At 44.5% G+C, this 15285-nt stretch overlaps 1 protein-coding gene across 4 annotated transcripts in view; it reads left to right on the top strand.

The window, feature by feature from the left end:
- The window catches only part of shank1 (SH3 and multiple ankyrin repeat domains 1), a 40154-nt gene that overhangs the window by 2572 nt on the left and 22297 nt on the right, over nucleotides 1-15285 (top strand). For all 4 annotated transcript variants that reach the window (XM_031834776.1, XM_031834777.1, XM_031834775.1 and 1 more), the window contains exons 5-8: nucleotides 12877-12959; nucleotides 13158-13282; nucleotides 13428-13563; nucleotides 13647-13727. In XM_031834776.1, the coding sequence (XP_031690636.1) occupies nucleotides 12877-12959; nucleotides 13158-13282; nucleotides 13428-13563; nucleotides 13647-13727 (425 nt within the window). The remainder of the gene's footprint in view (nucleotides 1-12876; nucleotides 12960-13157; nucleotides 13283-13427; nucleotides 13564-13646; nucleotides 13728-15285) is intronic.

Raw genomic sequence — 15285 nt, 5'->3', positions numbered from 1 at the left:
AAGTTACATACAGTACTGGTCAGATATCTGAAGTTACATACAGTACTGGTCTGATATCTGAAGTTACATACATTACTGGTCAGATATCTGAAGTTACATACAGTACTGGTCTGATATCTGAAGTTACATACAGTACTGGTCAGATATCTGAAGTTACATACAGTACTGGTCTGATATCTGAAGTTACATACAGTACTGGTCAGATATCTGAAGTTACATACAGTACTGGTCAGATATCTGAAGTTACATACAGTACTGGTCAGATATCTGAAGTTACATACAGTACTGGTCTGATATCTGAAGTTACATACAGTACTGGTCAGATATCTGAAGTTACATACAGTACTGGTCAGATATCTGAAGTTACATACAGTACTGGTCTGATATCTGAACTTCTGTAGACTGTCATCGACGTGGCCTCTACTGATGTGCTTGTTGATTATGTTGTCGTTGTTGTTGTTGTTGACTTCCAGATCGCTACGTTGACACTTTGGAGTGTAACTCCTCTCAATAACACCTAGTGATGTAATGTCCTTCTCTTTAATGTCATGTTTTTGCGTGGCGGCTCAGAGAGGCTCTGTATGAGGCAAACCAATTTAACGGTCCTGGACTTGGAGAATTATTCACAAATAAATAAACACACTGCCATCTCGACAACACAAACACACACAAAACATTCATTATTTGCGTAATTTCATTTAGACTTACGTGCTCTACCAAGTGACTGACACCTACATGAAAACTCACTAAAACGTTTCTATACCCACATCAGGGATATTTCAACAAATGTACCCGATACGATATAAAACTCCAGGTTGTTTAGTCAGTCTGTGACACTGCTAACTCACTGCTAACTCAATGCTAACTCACTGCTAACTCAATGCTAACTCACTGCTAACTCAATGCTAACTCACTGCTAACTCAATGCTAACTCACTGCTAACTCACTGCTAACTCACTGCTAACTCACTGCTAACTCAATGCTAACTCACTGCTAACTCAATGCTAACTCACTGCTAACTCAATGCTAACTCAATGCTAACTCACTGCTAACTCAATGCTAACTCACTGCTAGGTCTGTTTTTATCAGAGCACTAGTGTGGATCCATCTCGTCTCATCTCATCCATCTCATCTGCTTTTTCCACTCCTCTATATTTGGCTTTGTCACCCCTTCCACCTCTCTCTCTCTATCGCTCCCTTTATTTGTATTCATCACCGTTTACTCACCCCCTGTTCTTTTCATTTTCTCTCCATCACCCTCCTCCCCTGTGGTGTTTCCATCTGGAGAACAGACAGTGAAGGGCACTCTGGAGGTAGAGCGGGATGAACAGAGCAAGAAAGGAGGTGAAGAGGAGAGATTCTACAGTATGTAGAAGTAGACGAAGAAGAGAAAAGGGAGAGAGAACGCAGGAGAGGAAATAGACGTGAATGAACAACCCCCCTTTTCTCTCCCACTTTCACCTCATCACCTTTCAATCCGCTTTTAGATGGAAGATGTTTTTATATTGACAGTAAGAGATCTTGTACACCTCCTGATCTGTCTAATGAAGCAGGCTTTTACTGCTCTGACTAGCTGTGACAGTTTAACAAGGCTCGGTCGAGACGGCAGTCAGCTAAATGAATGGCTTAAATTGATATTGTGGCACAGCGATTACATTAACAAGGATTAGAGGAAGAGGAGAGATGATCAGGGAGAGATGTTCTCCCTCTACACATTTTCACCACTAGTGTCCATCTTTATCAATCCATTCCTCCTTTCTCCCTATTTGACCTTATCCTCCCTTCTTTACTCCTTTACTTGTCTCCTCCTTCCTTCCTTCCTTCCTTCCTTCCTTCCTTCCTTCCTTCCTTCCTTCCTTCCTTCCTTCCTTCCTTCCTTCCTTGTTCTCTTCTTCCATCCAAATAAGCCTCCCTCCTCCGTGCCCCCTCTCTCCTCCGTGCCCCCTCTCTCCTCCGTGCCCCCTCTCTCCTCCGTGCCCCTCTCTCCTCCGTGCCCCCTCTCTCCTCCGTGCCCCCTCTCTCCTCCATGCCCCCTCTCTCCCTGTGTCTCAGAGCCCATGGCAGTGAACTCCCCTAGTAACACACATGACAACTGTTCTGGGCAGCGGTCTGTGAAATAGGGACAAGGAAGCACACACACATTCTGGAGAAGAGTGGATTATTGCCCTCCATCACAAGAGGTGCTTTCAAATCACATTCTGGTGTACATTGTACGTTTTACATTATAGGTGAACACTCATGCACACATACAATCATACACACATGAGTCACACACACATGACCACACACACGAGTTACACACGAGTCACACATACATGACCACACACACATGAGTCACACACACTAACATGACCAAACACCTGCCAACATTCACTCGCTTGCCCCCTCCCCTTGTACTCTTTCTCCCTCTCTCACTCTCACTCTCTTTCTCTTCTCTCTCTCACTCTCTCCCGCTCTCTCTTTTTTCTCACTCAATCTCTCCCTCTCTCTCTTTCTCTCTCTCCATCTCTCTCTCTTACCTCTCTCCCTCTCTCCCTCTCTCTCTCTCTGTCCCTCCCTCACACACACACACACACACACACGCGTGGCCATACACTAAATTCACAGCAGTATAGCTTAACATGCAGAGAGAGAAACAAAAAGAGAGAGAGAGAGGAGAAGAACAGCAATAGGCAGTGAAGGCAGAAAGGCACCAGAGAGAGGTAGGGGGAGAGAGAGGGGAGATTGAGCGAGAGACAGGGAGGCAGAGAGGGAGGGAGGGAGGGAAAGGCGACAGAAGACAACATCGACATACATCGAACGAAGCACTGACAGAGATGATGTGAGTGCCTTTTTAAAGAGAATCTCTCTCGCTCTAATTCTCTCTCTTCCTTCTGCTGCTCAGCCTCAGCTGAATCTCTCTTCTTCTTCCTGTCTGTCTTGATGCGTCTCCTTCCTCCCGTTTCCCTGCCTCGCTCTCCTCTTTTCATTCATGCGTTCTGCTTTGTTTACAGACAATGTGAGGATGAGAGGGGAGGGGACTGTGTACATGTGTGTGTGTTGATTAAAGGCCATGGGGGAGGGGAGATGTTAAGAGTGATTTAAGGGCATGTAGGGTCACTGAAGTAGAGAGGATGGAAGAGGGGTAGGACAAAACGAGTGCAGAGATGACAGAAGTGGGGAAATGGTAGAGACGTGAGATGGGAGGAAGACATAGGTTGACAGGTGGTGAAAAGAGGTAGGAGATGGGGAAAAGAGAGAGAATATAGAATTCACGTGTTATATTTGGTTTATTAAAGGTGCAATATGCAGAAATCTCTCTACTATTTCCTGGTTGCTAAAATTCAAATAGTTCTCCTGATTTCAGTTCATTTTGACAAAACAAGCAATGCATAGTGTAGAGAATCATTGTACCATCTAAACCGCTGTGAAATACATTCTCAATAACCCAAAATGTTGTATTTTCAGCTGGTCGAAGCTGGTGTACAAAACTGAAAGTAAAAGACGCAAAAACTAAACTTAAGAACGGGAAGCATAGAAGTAGCTCACATAGAACACATCTACTGCTTCTTAGACGTGCTTTCAAAGAAGTCAGATTTCTATGTGAATTTGATAATAGATTAATCATCTATCATAATGATCATAAATAGCCTGTATACATATATGAGTTGTGAAAAACATTGTGATTGTGATGACAGGATGCAAGCCTCAGCAGTTCAGAGCAACAATCAGTGCGTTTTACAGTATCTCCCTATTTGGAGTGAGTTACGGCAAGAGAGAGGAGTCAAACAGAACATGGCCTTAACTCATCCAAAATGCATCCGTTCTTGTGAATGGAGAATCATACCTGAGGAGGAAAACAGTGATAGACAGACTCGGTGAATACCACTGAGAGAGATATATACAGAGATAGAAGAAAGGAGAAAGGAATGTGTTTGAGTGTGTGTATGTGTGTGCGCGTCAGTGCGTCTCTTTTCTCTTTATATTCTGTTGGTGTATGAAATAGTCACATACTCAGCAAACAAACCCGATCACCCCTTGGCCCGCTCTTTCTCCCCTCTCTCAAAATTACCTCATATCTCTCTCCCTTTTTATGCTAAACCATCTTCCCCTTCACTCACACACTCCCTCCTTCTCCCTCTCTCTCTCTCTCTCTCTCTCTCTCTCTCTCTCTCTCTCTCTCTCTCTCTCTCTCTCTCTCTCTCTCTCTCTCTCTGTGTCGCAGTCACAGTGAACCATCTCCATCTCTTTCCTGCTCCCTCGTTCTCTGTCTGTCTTAAGTATGAAGGGGCTGGGAGAGCTAGGCCCTCACTCTCTCTCTCTCCATCGCTCTCTCCTCCTCTCCTCCCCTCCCTCGGCTCGTACTCGCTGCTCTGTCGCTGGAAGACGAGAAGGAGGAGGAGGAGGGGGGGGAAATGGCGATGGGGGGATGCGGCGAGGAGAATCTCTCTCTCTCTTCTTCCTGGCCATCGCTAGGCCCCATGAATAGGAGTGTCTGGTTCATTTACAGGTACTGGCTGTTTTTGATTTCTCACTGGTCGCAGGGCTGGAGGATAGAGGGATGGTGAGAGGGAGGGAGGCAGGGAGGGAGAGGAGCATGCATGTGGACATGGATGGTAGACTGGAGTGATTAGGAAGACTAATCGATAGACAGATGGGATGTGTTGCAATGCATGAGCCTGTACGTGTGTCCGTGTGTGCGTCTGTCTGTGTGTCTGTGTCTGTGTGTGTGTAGTGAGGAAGGAGAGACGCATGCACAGCCCGGTACATTAGCAGTAACGTTACAGCCTAGCTGTGTCTCCATGTACATTAATCACTCTCCTCTCCCTCTCCGTGTCTGTACGTGTGTCTGTGTGTGCGCTTGTGTGTGTCTGTGTCTGTGTGTGTGTGTGTGTGTGTGTGTGTGAGGAAGGAGAGACGCATGCACAGCCCGGTACATTAGCAGTAACGTTACAGCCTAGCTGTGTCTCCATGTACATTAATCACTCTCCTCTCCCTCGCCGTGTCTGTACGTCTGTCTTCAGTAGCAACACAGTACCGACACAACTGTCTGATAATTGCTGCTTCTCTCATCTGCAGAATGTGTGTGTGTGTCGTGTTTGTGGGTCTCTGTGTGTGACGGTATGTGAGCTGTTGCTGATTGAGAACAAGGTATAGGAGGCAGATCTATAACATGTATCCCCGCTAGTGGCTCTGCTTCTACTGTGTCTACATATGGTGTGTGTACGTGTGTGTGTGTGTGTGTGTGTTATCAATGTGTGCCCCTGTGTATGTGTACAAACATTAGTGTATAAGAGAATGAGAAGTGGTCTGAGAGGTGCATGCTGTGCCATGGGTAGCAGTCCCCCTTGCTATGCTTCTAGATGATGTTACCAATACTTATAGCAGAGCTGGGACGATAAACCCAAAATGATCCACACCGACCATACCGATCACTTATCGCAGGTATCCCATACGAGATAAATTTTCTACACGTGCTTCTACACCTGCATTGCTATTTGGGGTTCTAGGCTGGTTTCTGTACAGCACTTAGTGACATCAGCTGATGTAAGAAGGGCTTTATAAATACATTTGATTGATTGATTGAAGTTTGAAATGAAATAAGTTTTCTAATATGGGTGATTGTTAATGGGACAACCATCAAACTAGTAGAAGTAGTTTAAAGGATAATAGTTATGAACTGTGGTGCACATTAATTAATGTTATAAACTGTGGTGCACATTAATGTTATAAACTGTGGTGCACATTAATTAATGTTATAAACTGTGGTTCACATTAATTAATGTTATAAACTGTGGTGCACATTAATTAATGTTATAAACTGTGGTTCACATTAATGTTATAAACTGTGGTTCACATTAATGTTATAAACTGTGGTTCACATTAATGTTATAAACTGTGGTTCACATTAATGTTATAAACTGTGGTGCACATTAATTAATGTTATAAACTGTGGTGCACATTAATTAATGTTATAAACTGTGGTGCACATTAATTAATGTTATAAAACTGTGGTGCACATTAATTCATTTTATAAACTGTGGTTCACATTAATGTTATAAACTGTGGTGCACATTAATTAATGTTATAAACTGTGGTGCACATTAATTAATGTTATAAACTGTGGGTGCACATTAATTAATGTTATAAACTGTGGGTTCACATTAATGTTATAAACTGTGGTACACATGAAATAATGTTATAAACTGTGGTACACATTAATTAATGTTATAAACTGTGGTGCACATTAATTAATGTTATAAACTGTGGTGCACATTAATTAATGTTATAAACTGTGGTGCACATTAATTAATGTTATAAACTGTGGTACACATGAAATAATGTTATAAACTGTGGTACACATTAATTAATGTTATAAACTGTGGTGCACATTAATTAATGTTATAAACTGTGGTGCACATTAATTAATGTTATAAACGGTGGTTCACATTAATGTTATAAACTGTGGTGCACATTAATTAATGTTATAAACTGTGGTGCACATTAATTAATGTTATAAACTGTGGTGCACATTAATTAATGTTATAAACTGTGGTTCACATTAATGTTATAAACTGTGGTGCACATTAATTAATGTTATAAACTGTGGTTCACATTAATGTTATATACTGTGGTGCACATTAATTAATGTTATAAACTGTGGTGCACATTAATTAATGTTATAAACTGTGGTGCACATTAATTAATGTTATAAACTGTGGTGCACATTAATTCATGTTATAAACTGTGGTGCACATTAATTCATGTTATAAACTGTGGTACACATTAATTCATGTTATAAACTGTGGTGCACATTAATTCATGTTATAAACTGTGGTGCACATTAATTAATGTTATAAACTGTGGTGCACATTAATTCATGTTATAAACTGTGGTGCACATTAATTCATGTTATAAACTGTGGTGCACATTAATTCATGTTATAAACTGTGGTGCACATTAATTCATGTTATAAACTGTGGTGCACATTAATTCATGTTATAAACTGTGGTGCACATTAATTCATTTTATAAACTGTGGTTCACATTAATGTTATAAACTGTGGTGCACATTAATTAATGTTATAAACTGTGGTGCACATTAATTAATGTTATAAACTGTGGTGCACATTAATTAATGTTATAAACTGTGGTTCACATTAATGCTATAAACTGTGGTACACATGAAATAATGTTATAAACTGTGGTACACATTAATTAATGTTATAAACTGTGGTGCACATTAATTAATGTTATAAACTGTGGTGCACATTAATTAATGTTATAAACTGTGGTGCACATTAATTAATGTTATAAACTATGGTACACATGAAATAATGTTATAAACTGTGGTACACATTAATTAATGTTATAAACTGTGGTGCACATTAATTAATGTTATAAACTGTGGTGCACATTAATTAATGTTATAAACTGTGGTTCACATTAATGTTATAAACTGTGGTGCACATGAATTAATGTTATAAACTGTGGTTCACATTAATGTTATATACTGTGGTGCACATTAATTAATGTTATAAACTGTGGTGCACATTAATTAATGTTATAAACTGTGGTGCACATTAATTAATGTTATAAACTGTGGTGCACATTAATTAATGTTATAAACTGTGGTGCACATTAATTAATGTTATAAACTGTGGTGCACATTAATTCATGTTATAAACTGTGGTGCACATTAATTCATGTTATAAACTATGGTGCACATTAATTCATGTTATAAACTGTGGTACACATTAATTCATGTTATAAACTGTGGTGCACATTAATTCATGTTATAAACTGTGGTGCACATTAATTAATGTTATAAACTGTGGTGCACATTAATTCATGTTATAAACTGTGGTGCACATTAATTCATGTTATAAACTGTGGTGCACATTAATTCATGTTATAAACTGTGGAGCACATTAATTAATGTTATAAACTGTGGTGCACATTAATTCATGTTATAAACTGTGGTTCACATTAATGTTATAAACTGTGGTGCACATTAATTAATGTTATAAACTGTGGTGCACATTAATTCATGTTATAAACTGTGGTACACATTAATTAATGTTATAAACTGTGGTGCACATTAATTAATGTTATAAACTGTGGTGCACATTAATTAATGTTATAAACTGTGGTGCACATTAATTAATGTTATAAACTGTGGTGCACATTAATGTTCTAAGCTGTGGTGCACATTAATTCATGTTATAAACTGTGGTGCACATTAATTCATGTTATAAACTGTGGTGCACATTAATTCATGTTATAAACTGTGGTGCACATTAATTAATGTTATAAACTGTGGTACACATTAATTAATGTTATAAACTGTGGTGCACATTAATTAATGTTCTAAACTGTGGTTCACATTAATGTTATAAACTGTGGTGCACATTAATTAATGTTATAAACTGTGGTGCACATTAATTAATGTTATAAACTGTGGTTCACATTAATGTTCTAAGCTGTGGTGCACATTAATGTTCTAAGCTGTGGTGCACATTAATGTTCTAAGCGTATCATTCTATTTATGGTTATAGCATTAATTTAGGTAATTTATCAGGATAGGGATTTTTGTCCATATCCCCCAGCTCTAACTTCTAGATTGTGTTGCATGGATCAGTTACATTGGAGATACAGTAGATATGTATGTAGGAGGAACATGGTTAGATGATTGTGTGGTGTTATTACGGTATGCACAACCTTGAGTTGGTGACAGACTTGATGATAGGAGAGCTTGTGTCAGTATATATACCACTGGGCTGCAGTCCAGAGGAATGTTTGTGTGAGGAACATAACCAACCTAACAAACCAATCCCCATGGTGTGGCGGGTCCCAAATGACACCTTATTCCCCATATAGATCCCATTCATCTCTGGTCAACAGTGGTGCACTAGGCTCAATTATGAGGAAGGTGTCATTACAGATGGATGCAGTCCGTGATTGTGTGGTGCTCATTGGTTCATGCTGGCAAATGACTGTATTTAAGTGAGTTGCTATGCGAGTTGCTATGCCAGTGGAGGGGAAGGCCTGGGTGAAGAAGAAGAAGGGAAGAAAAACAGTCAAGCAACATACAGAACGTAAACATTATTAAAGGGAAACAGTATGTTGACAGTAGCTAGTTGAATCATTGGATGACTGGTTAACTACCTAAACTAGGTCTTCCAAAAGGGGATCAAGTGGCTGACATGCAGGTGCTTGTGGGTATTCTCACTTCTTCTGTGGTCTTTCCATGATAGCTCCATGTACTCTAGTTAGATAGCAACTGGAAACTGCCAATTATCGTAATCTCCCATACTCATTATCCCCTGTTTATTCATGAGGCTATTTTAGCGAGGCGGACCAACATAACCTGACCTCTTTATTGGCTCTACATGTGAGGATTCTTCTTCTTTGGATGACTACGTCTATGTCATCAGAGCACCTAGCTGTGCATACATTTCTCTCTTCCAGTGTAGTCAGGCCTCTCTATATTACACCAGCTAGATCCTACGTCCTGTAGCTTGTTGCTCAGGCAACCATCATCATCATATATAGCCTAGCATCTTAGAGAGTGAGGTTCTGGAACAACATCTCTGGTCTTTCTGTCAACCAACCCAGCGCAATCTCACTGTACCTCGCCCAGTCGCCGACACAAGGCTGCCCAGCGAGCCCCTGGTCTGGTGCATTATGTCATCAGCTGACCCCTGACCCCAGAGAGGACACAGGAAATACAAAACCCACTGCCCAGCTCTGGGGAGCCGAGTCAGGGCGGAGTCAGTTAAATGTATTAATTCATGTGCTTAAAAAATGTGCCCTCATTTCAGAAGGTCCCTGACCCCTCCCACCTCCCTCTCTCTCTCCCAGGATTAAGGCTCCCTCCTGGGGCAGTGTGCATGTATGCAGGGGGATACCTATCCCTACCTCTCTCTCCTACCTCTCTCTCTCCTACCTCTCTCTCTCCTACCTCTCTCTCCTACCTCTCTCTCTCCTACCTCTCTCTCCTACCTCTCTCTCTCCTAACTCTCTCTCTCCTACCTCTCTCTCTCTCCTACCTCTCTGTCTCTCCTACCTCTCTCTCTCCTACCTCTCTCTCTCCTACCTCTCCCTCCTACCTCTCTCTCCTACCTCTCTCTCTCCTACCTCTCTCTCCTACCTCTCTCTCCTACCTCTCTCTCTCCTACCTCTCTCTCTCCTACCTCTCTCTCCTACCCATCTCTCTCTCCTACCTCTCTCTCCTACCTCTCTCTCTCCTACCTCTCTCTCTCATGCCTCTCTCTCCTACCTCTCTCTCCTACCCTTCTCTCTCCTACCTCTCTCTCTCCTACCTCTCTCCTACCTCTCTCTCTCCTACCTCTCTCTCTCTCTCTCTCCTACTTCTCTCTCTCCTACCTCTCTCTCTCCTACCTCTCTCTCTCCTACCTCTCTCTCGTACCTCTCTCTCTCCTACCTCTCTCTCCTACCTCTCTCTCTCGTACCTCTCTCTCTCCTACCTCTCTCTCCTACCTCTCTCTCTTACCTCTCTCTCTCCTACCTCTCTCTCTCGTACCTCTCTCTCTCCTACCTCTCTCCTACCTCTCTCTCTCATACTTCTCTCTCTTCTACCTCTCTCCTTCCTCTCTCTCTCCTACCTCTCTCTCCTACCTCTCTCTCTCTCCTACCTCTCTCTCCTACCTCTCTCTCTCCTACCTCTCTCTCTCATACCTCTCTCTCCTACCTCTCTCTCCTACCTCTCTCTCTCCTACCTCTCTCTCCTACCTCTCTCTCTCCTACCTCTCTCTCTCCTACCTCTCTCTCTCCTACCTCTCTTTCTCTCCTACCTCTCTCTCCTACCTCTCTCTCTCCTACCTCTCTCTCCTACCTCTCTCTCCTACCTCTCTCTCTCCTACCTCTCTCTCCTACCTCTCTCTCTCGTACCTCTCTCTCTCCTACCTCTCTCTCCTACCTCTCTCTTGTACCTCTCTCTCTCCTACCTCTCTCTCTCCTACCTCTCTCTCCTACCTCTCTCTCTAGTACCTCTCTCTCTCCTACCTCTCTCTCTCCCTAGCTCTCTCTCTCGTACCTCTCTCTCTCCTACCTCTCTCTCTCTCTCTCCTACTCTCTCTCTCGTACCTCTCTCTCTCTCGTACCTCTCTCTCTCGTACCTCTCTCTCTCCTACCTCTCTCTCTCCTACCTCTCTCTCTTGTACCTCTCTCTCTCCTACCTCTCTCTCTCATACCTCTCTCTTTCCTACCTCTCTCTCTCTCCTACCTCTCTCTTTCTTACCTCTCTCTCTCTCCTACCTTTCTCTCTCCTACCTCTCTCTCTCCTACCTCTCTCTTTCTTACCTCTCTCTCTCTCCTACCTTTTCTCTCTCCTCTCTCTCTCTCCTACCTCTCTCTCTCCTACCTCTCTCTCCTACCTCTCTCTCTCTCCTCCTCTCTCCTACCTCTCTCTCTCTTACCTTCTCTCTCCTACCTTTCTCTCTCCTCCTACCTCTCTCTCTCCTACCTCTCTCTCTCCTACTCTCTCTCCCTACCTCTCTCTCTCCTACCTCTCTCTCTCCTACCTCTCTCTCTCCTACCTCTCTCTCTCCTACCTCTCTCTCTCCTACCTCTCTCTCTCCTACCTCTCTCTCTCCTACCTCTCTCTCCTACCTCTCTCTCTCCTACCTCTCTCTCCTACCTCTCTCTCTCGTACCTCTCTCTCTCCTACCTCTCTCTCCTACCTCTCTCTTGTACCTCTCTCTCTCCTACCTCTCTCTCTCCTACCTCTCTCTCCTACCTCGCTCTCTAGTACCTCTCTCTCTCCTACCTCTCTCTCTCCTAGCTCTCTCTCTCGTACCTCTCTCTCTCCTACCTCTCTCTCTCTCTCCTACCTCTCTCTCTCGCTCTACCTCTCTCTCTCGTACCTCTCTCTCTCTCTCCTACCTCTCTCTCTCGTACCTCTCTCTCTCGTACCTCTCTCTCTCTCGTACCTCTCTCTCTCTCGTACCTCTCTCTCTCCTACCTCTCTCTCTCCTACCTCTCTCTCTCCTACCTCTCTCTCTTGTACCTCTCTCTCTCCTACCTCTCTCCTCTCGTACCTCTCTCTTTCCTACCTCTCTCTCTCTCCTACCTCTCTCTTTCTTACCTCTCTCTCTCTCCTACCTTTCTCTCTCCTACCTCTCTCTCTCCTACCTCTCTCTCTCCTACCTCTCTCTCTCCTACCTCTCTCTCCTACCTCTCTCTCTCCTACCTCTCTCTTTCTTACCTCTCTCTCTCCTACCTTTCTCTCTCCTACCTCTCTCTCCTCTACCTCTCTCTCTCCTACCTCTCTCTCTCCTACCTCTCTCTCCTACCTCTCTCTCTCGTACCTCTCTCTCTCTCGTACCTCTCTCTCTCTCGTACCTCTCTCTCTCCTACCTCTCTCTCTCCTACCTCTCTCTCTCCTACCTCTCTCTCTCGTACCTCTCTCTCTCCTACCTCTCTCTCTCGTACCTCTCTCTTTCCTACCTCTATCTCTCTCCTACCTCTCTCGTTCTTACCTCTCTCTCTCTCCTACCTTTCTCTCTCCTACCTCTCTCTCTCCTACCTCTCTCTCTCCTACCTCTCTCTCCTACCTCTCTCTCTCTCCTACCTCTCTCTTTCTTACCTCTCTCTCTCCTACCTTTCTCTCTCCTACCTCTCTCTCTCCTACCTCTCTCTCCTACCTCTCTCTCTCCTACCTCTCTCTCTCCTACCTCTCTCTCCTACCTCTCTCTCTCCTACCACTCTCTCTCCTACCTCTCTCTCTCCTACCTCTCTCTCTCCTACCTCTCTCTCTCCTACCTCTCTCTCTCTTTCTCTTCTTCCTGCTGTCCCCTTTTTCCACTCCTTTTTTTAATGTATCTCATGTTATCGCTAAGTGTCTCTCCCCATCTGTCTCTGTCTTCTCTCTTAGTGACTATATCATCAAGGAGAAGACAGTGCTTCTGCAGAAAAAAGACAGTGAGGGTTTTGGCTTTGTGCTGAGAGGAGCCAAGGGTAAGGAAACACGCGCGATCAGCTGTTGATAGATAGACAGTCAGGCATACAGACCTTTAACACACAGACACACACACACAGGCACACACACAGATGAACACACTTGGACAGTCTCACTGTGCTGCATGGGCTTCATCAGTCTAGTTGTTACAGTGGTTATGACATAATGCTGGTTACCCCTCTGTTCTCTGTCTTCAGCTCAGACCCCCATCGAGGAGTTCACTCCCACCCCAGCCTTCCCAGCACTGCAGTACCTGGAGTCTGTCGATGAAGGAGGCGTGGCCTGGAGAGCCGGTCTGAGAATGGGAGACTTCCTCATTGAGGTGTGTGCTGCTAGGGCATGATGGGAGCTGAAGTTGGATTCTTCACAATGACTGTTATTATGAAAAATCACCCTCTCTAACCAATTACATGGACTTCTTCTTCTTCCCCTCTATCCCCCCCCCCCCCCCCCCCCCACCCTCTCAGGTGAATGGTCAGAATGTGGTGAAGGTGGGACACAGGCAGGTGGTCAACATGATCAGGCAAGGTGGAAACGCCCTCATGGTCAAGGTTGTCATGGTGACACGCAACCCTGACATGGAGGATGGCCAGAGAAAGAAAAGTAAGAGACAACACAGGGTCTGGAACTACGACAACGATGATGGCGACGAGGATGAGGATGATAATGCTTTCCTTTCTCCACAGTCCCCCAGCAGAGTAAAAGACTAAGCACTCCGGCCATCGCTCTCCGCTCCAAATCCATGACCTCAGAACTGGAGGAGATGGGTAAGACATGGGGGATACGGGTTGGGTTCTGGGTAGAGACAGGAAAGACAAGGACAGAGGAGGAAGGAGACCAGGAACATACGTAGAGGGAAAGAGCATCTAGAAGGAATACAAAGGAATGTAGAGGGAGATGTACGTCTGGAGATAGAGAGAGATGATGAGAAGAGAAGGTGAAAGACAGGAGGGATGGGTAGAGCTTAAGATACATGAAGTCAAAAAAGCGAGAGAGAAAAGGGGATACAAAGTCACAGAGAGGTGGGCTGTGATGGACAGAGGGAAGAACAGGAGGGGATACAAAGTCACAGAGAGGTGGGCTGTGATGGACAGAGGGAAGAAAAGGGGATACAAAGTCACAGAGAGGTGGGCTGTGATGGACAGAGGAAAGGAAAGGGGATACAAAGTCACAGAGAGGTGGGCTGTGATGGACAGAGGGAAGGAAAGGGGATACAAAGTCACAGAGAGGTGGGCTGTGATGGACAGAGGGAAGGAAAGGGGATACAAAGTCACAGAGAGGTGGGCTGTGATGGACAGAGGGAAGGAAAGGGGATACAAAGTCACAGAGAGGTGGGCTGTGATGGACAGAGGGAAGGAAAGGGGATACAAAGTCACAGAGAGGTGGGCTGTGATGGACAGAGGGAAGGAAAGGGGATACAAAGTCACAGAGAGGTGGGCTGTGATGGACAGAGGGAAGGAAAGGGGATACAAAGTCACAGAGAGGTGGCTGTGATGGACAGAGGGAAGGAAAGGGGATACAAAGTCACAGAGAGGTGGGCTGTGATGGACAGAGGGAAGAACAGGAGGGGAAGCAAGAGAGGCAGAGAAGTGACACTGTGATGTACTGTCTGAGTGTCCAGGGAAAGGTGTCAGAACCTTAATGGTGACAGCATTGTTAGGGTACCAACATGGATGAGAGTCTCAATGCATTTCACTGTTCTTTCAGAGGTTCCACACTGTCACTTCCAGCACCCCCACTACAGGTAACCCCTCAAACAATGACCCCACCCACCCCCTGATCCTTTTCACTGCGCCCCCTTTTACCCCCTGCACCCCCCAGCCCCATAACCCCCGCACCCCCAGACCAGTCCCACGTCTCCACAAACACACCTACCCTGGCTGAGTGTGTTGTTGCCAGGGTAACACTGCAGGGGGTGGGTGTCACTCTGAGGGAGACTACTGTAGATGCTGCTGCGGTCTCTACTGAGCATGCTCACTTCCCCCATGATGATGATTTATGGGAGCAGATAATATGAGAGGCAAGCGGGAGCCTCTGAGTATTTCCTATCTGATCCTAGGTCAGATTCCAGCTCATTCCAACAGACTCCCATATGTCCCTCTCCCTTACAAGCCAGTCTGCTGGGACATTACTCCTGTCCTCAATACACACAGCTTATTATCTCCTCTAGTGCAGAGCCAGGATAAGATCCAGATGGTTGGGTAACTACTAGCTTACTGTACCCCTGACTATCCCCCCAACACCCCTCTCTGTGGTCCAAACCCCTGACTATCCCCCCAACACCCCTCTCTGTGGTCCAAACCCCTGACTATCCCCTCATCACTC

This window comes from Oncorhynchus kisutch, linkage group LG10 (genome assembly GCF_002021735.2).
Source record: "Oncorhynchus kisutch isolate 150728-3 linkage group LG10, Okis_V2, whole genome shotgun sequence".
Classification (NCBI taxonomy): domain Eukaryota; kingdom Metazoa; phylum Chordata; class Actinopteri; order Salmoniformes; family Salmonidae; genus Oncorhynchus; species Oncorhynchus kisutch.
The sequence above is the reverse complement of the archived record's forward strand: the minus strand, read 5'-3'. Positions and strand labels throughout refer to the sequence as shown.